Below are 10851 nucleotides of genomic sequence, written 5' to 3' on the forward strand. Positions count from 1 at the left end.
TATAATGGCCCTTGGTATGGTAACTATATTTTTGTAAAATTTAAGCCCAGTTAGTTCAGTAGTTTTTGCACCTATTAGTAATACACATACAGAAGGACACCATTAGATTTTTATATAATAGTATAGATATAGATATAGATTACTGCATTCTGTTTTGTTTATTTCAGCTTAACTTAACCACTCAATAGTTTTATTAATCTATCTATCTATATATTAATAGGCAAACATGTTTCTTTAAAACCTTTTTTCTCAGCTCGTGTTCATCGTAGGGAAAATCTGCGCATACCGTTAGTAAACTATTTTCCTGTAGGTGTGCAGAATCCCTTTATAAATTTAAATAGGCTCAAAGATAAGCACAAAAAATGAGTTTATAAATTTGAAAATATTAACATGGATCTTATGCGTTACCATGCTGGTAACGAAATAACAACGAAATATAAACAGAAAACCAAAACAAATGGAAGAAACTCAAATCACATGTTTTATTTACAGTGTGGGGTGAAAATAGATAAGTGAGTACATTACGTATTTTTGGTCGAGTTTCGACCACTGGACGACCTCTCGTACTTATAAAGTCAAACGAGCTTCCGGTAACAGCTGGTAAGTAATTCATGCTAATTCAAACTATGAACTATAACTAAATAAATAAGTAACTGTACTATTTTACCAAGAATTATGTGGATGGACTGTTTTATGTCATAACTCAAACCAAGGCCCCACTAGAAAAAAACAGGCCATGCTGCAGCGCGGGTAGCGCAGCACTACGTCACAGTGGTGGATAGTACTAAACTCTTACCATTAAAATCTTACATACAGCCAGCTTGTTTATTTACCTAAAACATATGGGAATGGTGATGGCAATGAATTTATCAATGCAATCTATCCACTAGTGTGACGTCATGGATCCTGCAGCATGGCCTGCTTTTTCTAGTGGGGCCTTGCTCAAACTCAACTAACTTTATGTACCTTTTTCAAACATAGAATAACAAATAAACATATGATTAAAATTAACAGAAATTAACCCTTTACTTCCCATACTATCCTTTTGGATACATATTATTTCTCATTTTTTACCTCTCTGTAGGTAGAGATTTGACACTGAGCTATAATTCTAACTGGAGGTAGCACTGAATGTCAAAGATGCGTGTCGCCAGCCGCCATGTTTGCGTGAGGTGGGTGTCCATAAGAAGCCATGTTATTGCTATGACAAAAAAACTCACTGCTATACAACCTAGTTATAAGAAGCCATGTTATTGCTATGGTAAGAAAACTTACTGCTATACTGTAGGATTATTGTTACCAGCTGAGTTATGAAGTATGAATCATCTGCTATTTGGTTTGTTTAGATTATTTGTTTAGTTTTTGTAAATAAATAGTTTTTGGTTGAGTTTACTTAAAATGAGTTTTAATAATTAATTATTCTATATTGGCGACGAGAAAATGCCGAGGAAAACAGACCAGTCTCAGTATAGGAGTGTAATTGACTGTAGTAACATGTCTTGCATACAAGATAGAATGAGCAGATTTTCATTTAAAGAGTATAATAGTGAACAATTGTGGGAAGACTACATAGCTCGTTTTGAGTTGACCTGCAGAGTTAAGGGACTGGGTGGTGCTAACACAGAAGAACAAGCGGCTCGGCGAGATCTTCTATTGGCAAATATCGGAGAGGAGCACATCAGGGCACTGTCGGACCAGATGTATCCAAGGGCCTGGGAGGAGTGCACCTATGACGAAGTCAAAGAGGAAGCCAACCGGTTGTTCAAGCCTACAAGGACCCTTTTTGCAACAAGGTTTGAGTTCGAAAGAGCTATAAGAAAAGATGGTGAGACATTTATTTTGTTTTATAACAGATTGAAGTCTTTAGCTAGAAGTTGTAAATATGGAGATAGCTTAGATGAACGAGTACGAGATAGGTTTGCAGTAGGAAGCAACTGCCCAGAATTTGAAGTCGAAGTCAGACAAAGATGGCCCGAGGGAGTTAATAACCGAGGTGAGCGTGTTAAGTCAACAGTAGTACTAGAGTTAGCCCAATCTATGGAACGAGCGAGAGATGAAGTTTCCAAACATTCGTGTAAAAATGAGATTTTTAAAGTAAGTGACAGTAAGGAAAAGAGGAAACCAGAGGTACAGAAATCTACTGGCTTCAATAGGTGTTATAGATGTGGGTTTACACATGACCCTAGTGAAGATAGGTGTCCTGCTATTTCTGCTGTGTGCAAGAAATGTTCAAGGAGAGGCCACTTCGCAAGAATGTGCAAAAGTAAACATAATTTTTTCAAGAGAACAGATGGTAATTTGAGAAAAGTAGATGATTCTTGTGATCAAACTTACGATGATGAGTGTAGTTCTGATATTGATGTTAGCGGAACACAAATTAGGTCTCTCAAGAGTAAGGTTCCCAGAGCTACGATAGATGTAGAATTGAACGGGTATAATGTTAGAATGGAGTTTGATTCAGGAGCTCGGGTAAGTGCTATAAGTTTGTCTCTTTGGGATAAGATCAATTCAAGTGGCGAATCTCTAAAAAAGACGTCTGATGTAATCACTGGCTATGGGAAAAATAAGCTAGAAGTTATGGGTAAGGCTTTTGTGGACGTTACTTTACGTAATCGTACTAAGCGATTGCCAGTTATTGTATTACTAGAAGATGATGTTCCATTATTTGGGTTGCCGTGGAGTGTAGCTTTCAATCTTAGTTTGCCTAGGGAAGTTAGGGTTAGGCGTATTGATAATGGAAAGACAAATAGTAAAGAGACAGGCAAGAATGAAGAAAGTTGTAGAAAAGAGTTACAAAAAGAAGTTGTGACATTAACTCAGGAGTTTTCTGATATCTTTCGTGATGAGCTAGGAACGATATCTGACTCTAATGAAGTTATCCATCTAAAAAGTGGAACAAAACCTGTATCTTACGGGGCACGACGAGTTCCATTCCCCTTAAGGGAGGCAGTGGAGAGAGAATTACGGCGATTAGTACAGGAAGGAGTTTTGGAAGCAGTGGATCCTTCCGAAACACCGATAGAATGGAGTACCCCAACTGTCAACGTAGACAAGGGTGGAGGTAGAGTCAGAATCTGTGGCGATTTTCGTACAACCTTGAATCCAAACATAGTTCCGGAGAGACACCTCTTGCCGACCTTTGATGACTTGACTTCCAAATTAACTGATGGAAAGATATTTTCAGTGATAGATCTTCGAGACGCGTACTTGCAAATGAAAGTACACCCTGAGTCACAAAAGTATCTTACAATAGCAACTCATGTAGGCTACTTTCGCTACAAAAGGTTGCCTTTTGGTCTTTCCTCAAGTCCAGCAAAATTTCAAAGGTACATGGAAAGTTTACTAAAAGGACTTAATGTTGGAGTTCTACTTGATGATATAATCATTTCTAGTAAGGATACGACCACCCATATAACCACTCTTAGAGAAGTTTTGAGGCGGCTAGAATCAAGTGGAATTAGAGCAAAACTGTCAAAATGTAAGTTCTTTCAGAAGTCTGTAAAGTATTTAGGTCATACAATAGATGGGAATGGTATTCATCCCTCCGAAGACAAAGTTGAAACCATAAGACACGCACCAAGGCCAAGAAACGTGAAAGAATTACGAGCTTTTCTAGGGGCACTAAATTTTTATGAAAGGTACATACCTAATCTTCATGCGATCGCTTCGAGCTTGCATAAGCTGACTGGTACGAAGACTAAATGGAAATGGACTGACACCGAACAAACTACGTTCGACAAGTTGAAGAATATCCTGTCATTAGAGAAGACATTAGTCCCATACGACATATCAAAGCCGATCATTGTTGAATGTGATGCTAGTGAACAAGGGGTGGGTTCAGTGCTGTTACATTTGATGCCGGATGGAACGGAAAGGCCAGTCATGTACGCCTCGAGGACACTAACGGAAGCAGAAAAAAGGTATGCTACAGTTGACAAGGAAGCACTGGCGTTAGTTTTTGCCGTGAAGAAGTTTAGACAATACCTCAGTGGAAGACATTTCAAGGTGAGGACGGACCACAAGCCACTTGAAAGAATATTTGGAATGCATCGAGATCTTACCAAAGTAGTAAACAACCGCTTGGTTCGTTGGGCTTTGTATTTAATGGAGTATGATTTTGAGATCCAGTACATCAAGGGACAGGATAATTGTGTGGCTGATTTTTTGTCTCGGTTTTCACTCAAGACACAAGAAGTATTAGATCCAGATGAGAGAGAGATTCGAGCATTGGTTCAGGAGAAAATTTACGTAGTTTATCAAAATCATGAACTTGTAAGAGAGTATAAGAAAGACCCAAATATGAAGAAACTTATAGACTACCTGGAGCATGGGTGGCCAAAAGATACAGAAAGCTTGCCATCATCTATGAAACCATATTGGAATAAGAGAGAAGAGCTGACATTAGAAAACGGCATAATCATGCGATTAGGAAGAATTGTGGTGCCACAGATTTTGAGAGAAAATGTATTGAAAGAACTCCACAAAGGACATCCTGGAATAGAGGCCATGAGATCCCTATCAAGGTATTATGTTTGGTGGCCTAATCTGAATAAGGATGTTGAGGTTTATGTCCGTAGATGCCACCCTTGCCAGAGTAACCGATCATTTGACACAGAAGTGCCTCTATATCCTTGGAATGTGCCAAGTGATCCTTGGGAAAGAATTCATCTCGACTTCGCAGGTCCATTTGACAACCGATTCTGGTTAGTAGGAATCGATGCTTACTCAAAATGGGTTGAGATCGAAGTTATGGACCGTACGACAACTGCTGCTCTTGTAAATAGATTAAGGACTTGGTTTTCGAGGTATGGTACTCCTAAAAAAATTGTATCCGATAATGGCACCCCATTCACGTCCCATGAGTTTAAGACTTTTTGTAAGAACAATAACATATGTCATGTCACATCAGCGCCGTATCATCCAAAAACCAATGGTTTAGTGGAGAGGATTATCAGAACCTTCAAGAGTCGATATAGTGCTTGCAAACAAGAAGGTCTCAGTTCATCACTTGCACTTTTACAAGTGTTGCTTGCGTATCGAAACACCCCACAAAAGACCACAGGACAACCACCATCAGTCCTTTTCTATGGTAGAAGATTACCAACAGCTTTGGATAGGTGGAGGTGTAATAGCAGAGAGAGAATAGAAAATCAAGTGTGGCGACAGAAGTACTACCACGACTTAAAATCCAAACCAAAGGAGTTTTCTGCCAAACAAGAAGTGTGGGTTCAAAATGAAACGAAGAAGGGCTGGAGACCAGGAACAGTACAAGAAAGGACGGGAGAGCTGTCGTACACAGTTGTAGTTGGGGGAGATGTAAAGAGAAAACACGCTGACCAGCTGAGAGCAAGAGAAGGTGCAACTGATCCACCTCAATGGAAAATGCAAATGGAAACTGAAAATGATGATGTACATAGTTTCGGAAACTCAGCCTAAATTGGGTGGGGAGAAATGTAGGATTATTGTTACCAGCTGAGTTATGAAGTATGAATCATCTGCTATTTGGTTTGTTTACATTATTTGTTTAGTTTTTGTAAATAAATAGTTTTTGGTTGAGTTTACTTAAAATGAGTTTTAATAATTAATTATTCTATATATACCAACCTAACAAAATCAGCGACTCGCTTTTGACAGACTTCTGCCATGGCAGTGCTACCTCCAGTTATAATTTTAGCTCAGTGAGATTTGAGTCTATACCTCTATGCATTTTGTTTCTAGGCTTATTAGAAAGGGTTTTTAATTTTCCTAGTGTTGGCAAGCCTGCGAAAAGAAGAAAAATATCATTTCAAAGTGATGCAAACCAGGTTTTTGACACATCATGAAATTTAAGATTATAAGATTTTTTATGTTTATAATTAGTTACGAAGCTGGGAAAAATTATATTTCACTTCATTGCACCTTTAGCTACTGAAATATACATAGAATTATAGTTTTCTGTTACTTACTTTTTATATATTTGGTATAAAATAACTGAATCCAAATGGATACTATGGGAACACAGAGTATGCTGACAATATTTAAAGAGTCCTCTTGTGTTCCCATAGTATCCTTTTGGATACAGGTTATTTTTAATAATAGCTATGGTGTGTCGTCGGAATGGGCACACGGAAGGGACTAAGGCTAAATGTGTAATGACGTCATATCTCTAGTGGTTATTGTCTTCTCTTGAGGCGACACGATTACCGTAACGAAACGATGTTATTTCAGCGGCGTTCGTGGCATAGTTGGTAGCGTTTCGGATTGCTGTTCAGGAGGTCCGGGGTTCGAAACCCGCTGGCAACATTAACTTTTTGTCAACAAATTTTTCATATCAGCAAGTTTGGTTGGTTAGGTTAGGTTATGACAGTTTAATTTTATAATATTAAATTTTAAAATTAATTTTATAATTAATTAATTAAAAATTATAAGTAATCATTAATTAGATTTTTATCTTATATAGTTTTTATATTATCAGCAAGTCTGGTTGGTTAGGTTATGTTATGACAGTTTAATTTTAAAAATTAAAAATTTATTTTATAACTTTAAAACAATATTTTATAATTAAAAAGTTAATTTTATAACAAAAAAATTAAAAATTAAAAATTAATTTAAATTTTTTCAACTTAGCAGTCCTAGCGGCGAATGCTGACACTACAAGATATGTTAGCCTTAGTCCCTCCCGTGTGCCCCACCGGTGTGTCGTCTGTGTTCCTATAGTACCCATATGGATACTGTTTTTCTTTTGTATTTTCTTCGATATAAGTCTGTTTTTTTAGTCTGCACAATGATAAATATAGGCCTATAAGTGTTGGAATGCTTGTTTCAGTCCGATATTAGAAATCATAAAATATAATCATGATGTGTTTTACAGATAAATGACGATGAAGAAATTGACGAGTGGCTTATGATGCCATCTAGTGATATTGTAGTAAAGTTTTTTACATAATAAATCTATTTGTACTCATTCTAAATTAATTTGTTTTAATTGATGAACAAGTAACTTATTTTTCAATTTGATAAAACTTTTAAGAAACTTGTATCCATATGGACACTATGGGAGTGTCAAAGAAAAATTAAAATTATTAACGTATGAAAATTAGCGAACAATGGTACTTTAGGTTTCCATGGTATCCATATGGATACATATTTCTAACTTTTAATTCTATTAGGGAAATTTGAAAAAAAAAACACATTTTCAGCCTTAAAATACAAAAAAAAAAGAAAATTCACAATAAAATTTTTTGTTATTAAATTTCATAATTCCGGGAAGTAAAGGGTTAACAGGTGTTATGAAATAAACTGTTCTCACGATAGTAACAATTAAGAAATCATTCAATAATAATAAATAATGAACTGACAATAAATATAGAATGGGACCTAAGAACTACAATAAATAACAACAAAGTAGACTGGCTATTAATAATGGTAGGTAACAAAAAACAAGTAACAAGCAGTAATGGTGGTAACTTTACAACAATAAAATAAGACCAACAAAAATAGACTATGATAACAACTATAAACTGTGTAAAATAATAATAAGAGACACCAAAAGATTACAAAAGTATTATCAGCAATTTGTGGGAGTGTGTGTGTGTGGACATGGAAAGGACACTGTGTCAACACCATACACCATGCTAAAAAGCACCAACTTTCATGTGTGGCCCTTTAAAGGTACCACACCTATATAGCTTGCAGCGCACTTCACTGAGGTAACACCAGCCTCAAAACAAACAGAACTAAGGTTGTGCCCTTTAAAGGCACCTCTCAAACAAGCACTACACATCACACGTCCCCATAGGAAGGCAGGGAAATGCTTTTAAGATGTCCCCTCGAGTAAATATCAAATATCTTGAAGCGTCCCTCTTGAATGAGGAAGAAGAAAGCCCGAAGAAGTCAATGTAAGTCGAAGCCTCTCCACCCGCCCTCAGCAACCTGGACACCCCTTGATGGTTGGAGTAGTTTCTTGCTTGGAACCCTCTAGCGAATAAAGTTTTGGATCTGGTTCTTCTAGGGACAGAGAATTCTATACTATTCAGCAAATATGTGCAGTCGATGAGATCATCGCATTCACGAGTTTGAAGAGAAACTGCAAGTCGTAACATCTTCTCACACTGAGTTGTTGCAAATCATAGTATTTCTCCAGTGTGATATTAGGGACATCCTGAAAGTGGTACTCCAGTCGGAGACCAATCAGTCTAATAAATCTTCTTTGTATCTTATCAAGCATGTTGATGTGCAAAGACTGACACGGGGCGTACCAAAGTCTTGTAAAGAAATTTAAGTGTGAGAGTGTTCTTAAAGTCCTTTGTTGATTGAAAAATTAAGCTAAGAAGTGATGCCGAAGCTCTTTTTGCTATTTGGTTGATATGCTCAAATAGGGACTGAGGGTAGGGGTAGTTATGACGCCCAAATCTCTGAATCCATCAACCACTTTCAGAATGGCACCATTTGTGCTGTAACTTAGTTGTAAGGGGGTGCACTACAATTTCATCACACCATTTACTGATTTTATCCAGAAATGACTGGAGTCATAGTCATAGTTCTTTATTCATTTTTTTGTACATAGTTTGTACAGTAAATAGCGTCATATATAATACAATACTAAATCTAATTAAAATCTACTATTTACAATTTTCCAAGCAAAAATGAAAAGTAATAACAAAAGTATTTATATCTACAGTAGGTTATATCTGGGAAGTGGAAAATTCTTCTATGGAGTAAGGGGCCAGTTGTATCAAATATTCTTTCAGCAATTTCCTGAACTTATTTAAATTATTTTCTCTTCTTATGTTTTCTGGAATATATTTAAGAAAAGTATATCCTATGTAGGTTGGTTTCTTTTCAAAAACCTTTAATCTATGTGGCAGGATAACCTCATTTCTCTTTCTAGTATTATACGAATGAGCTGGGGACTTAAAATTGATAGTTGTACAATTCTTTGCAATGAGAGTAGCTTCAGTTTCAATAATATATTGCCCGTAAACAGTTAAATTATTTAGATTTTTGAAATGTTCTTTTGCTGATGCATCATACTCTAACGGGAGTATGTTTTATCTATGCTCTATCTTAAGCATGATCATGATTGTTCGTTTTTGCTGTTTTAATATTTTTTTCCAAATTTAACTTTTTTGTTGAACCATACAGCGCTCAGAACAATATATGAGAGTGAACATGGGCAAAATAAATATTGTTTAATGTTTTCAGATCACAGTAATAAGACATTTTAGATAATGCGTGAATTCCTTAATTAATTTTGACCAACATTTTATGAACATGTTCGTCCCAATTCAGATTTTGATCTACTGTCAGACCCAAAAAATGTATACTTTTTTCGTGTTCAATGTTATGGTTGAGTAGGTCCTGGGAGTCTGCTGAGCATGTTACCTTCGCAAATACAATTGATATCATCAGCAAAAAGAAGAAAATTGGATGATATTGCCTTGCTTATGTCATTTATGAAAATATCAAACAGCAGAGGACCCAGGTGAGACCCCCCTGAGGCACCCCTGACGGAACAGGGAACAGATAAGAGAAGCCTCCATCACACTTAACAATGAGTTCTCGATCACTCAAATAAATTCTTAGCCACAGCAGTAGAGATCCACATATTTCGTAGCCTTCCAACTTTGCTAAAAAGTAGGTGATGTATCAAAGGCTTTGCTGAAGTCAAGATATATGCAGTCTACTTGGGAAAACTAAATGCTGACATAATGTGATTTTGAAAGACTCTAGGAGGTTTGTAGAGGACAAACGACCGCGTAGAAAACCATGTTTTTTTGTTCAGGGACGATAAAACTGTTCAGTTTGAAGAGTAAATAATAATCCAGGACAAGACTTTCATATACCGGTACTTTAGCTAAGCATGGTTGAATGGCAATTGGCCTGTAACTCACATCGTTGATACTACCAGACTTGAACATGGGCACAACCTGCACAACATAACTTTGCTTTAGCGTGGAAGGAAAAATTCCCTCATCCTCATCAAGAAGTTTTTTAAAGTAGATTGTAAGGTGTGGGAATGGGGCAGGGACTTGGGCACAATGTTGAAGAATTGCGGGTGGAATCCCATCAGGTCCAGCCCTCTTGTTAGTGTCAAGACCCTAATTCTTTTGGACATCAATCGCCGAAAAAATGCAGCCATTGATGGTATATGGTCCAGACCAAAGTCGAAGATAGGCACGTTGACGTCCATGTCACCATAAACACCGATGAAAAATACTATACAAAGAGATTACATTTTCCGTCAGCTTCGGTAGCGTTTGCTGATTCGAAGACCATCTTGAGGGAAAAGTAGGAGAGCTCTTTAGGTTTTTCACATATGTGACCAAAATGACTTTACATTGTGAGGTATGCCTTCCTCTACTGTACTGAGGTAATTGGAGAAGCAGACTGGTTAAAACCTTGCAGTCCATTGATTATCGTAGAATACGTTATAGCAATGATTGTAGATACCAGTTACGTTTAAGTGATAGGCCTAAAAGGTGTGTTGTTTTATTTTCAGAGCTTGATAGTCGATATATATATTTTTGGTACTTACGTATTATACGGAGGCCACTTATTTTACAGCGCGCTGCGGCGGTTGGGTTAAGTTGGGTTATCATAAATATGTTTGTAGAACTTTCCTAGTTTCGTTATGAATCGAACTATACGAGATGAGTCATAAAAACTTATGATAACCCAACCTAACCTAACCGCCACAGCGAGCTGTATAAGGGTGGCCTCCGTATAATACGTAAGTACCATATTTTTTTTAAAATTTAACCATGATTGTTTTCAAAGGAATGTACAGCAAATTATATAATACAGTATATAAAATGATATTTGCAGGAAACGGGGATGATTTATCAGAACCATTGAGTATACACGTACTTC

General features: G+C 36.8%; 1 protein-coding gene across 1 annotated transcript; it reads left to right on the plus strand.

Moving 5' to 3' along the window:
• Window positions 1-1440: 1440 nt before the first annotated feature.
• Window positions 1441-5436, plus strand: LOC128994235 (uncharacterized protein K02A2.6-like). Its single transcript, XM_054418638.1, has one exon. The coding sequence runs from the start codon at window positions 1441-1443 to the stop codon at window positions 5434-5436; it is 3996 nt and encodes a 1331-aa protein (XP_054274613.1).
• Window positions 5437-10851: the final 5415 nt, after the last annotated feature.

Source organism: Macrosteles quadrilineatus, unplaced genomic scaffold (genome assembly GCF_028750875.1).
Source record: "Macrosteles quadrilineatus isolate MER2022 unplaced genomic scaffold, UCM_ALF_1.0 Scaffold_5__1_contigs__length_97177068, whole genome shotgun sequence".
Lineage (NCBI taxonomy): Eukaryota > Metazoa > Arthropoda > Insecta > Hemiptera > Cicadellidae > Macrosteles > Macrosteles quadrilineatus.

Bases quoted from the DNA above. Each gene is read 5' to 3' on its own strand.
- LOC128994235 (XM_054418638.1), top strand. From the start codon at position 1,441: ATGCCGAGGAAAACAGACCAGTCTCAGTATAGGAGTGTAATTGACTGT.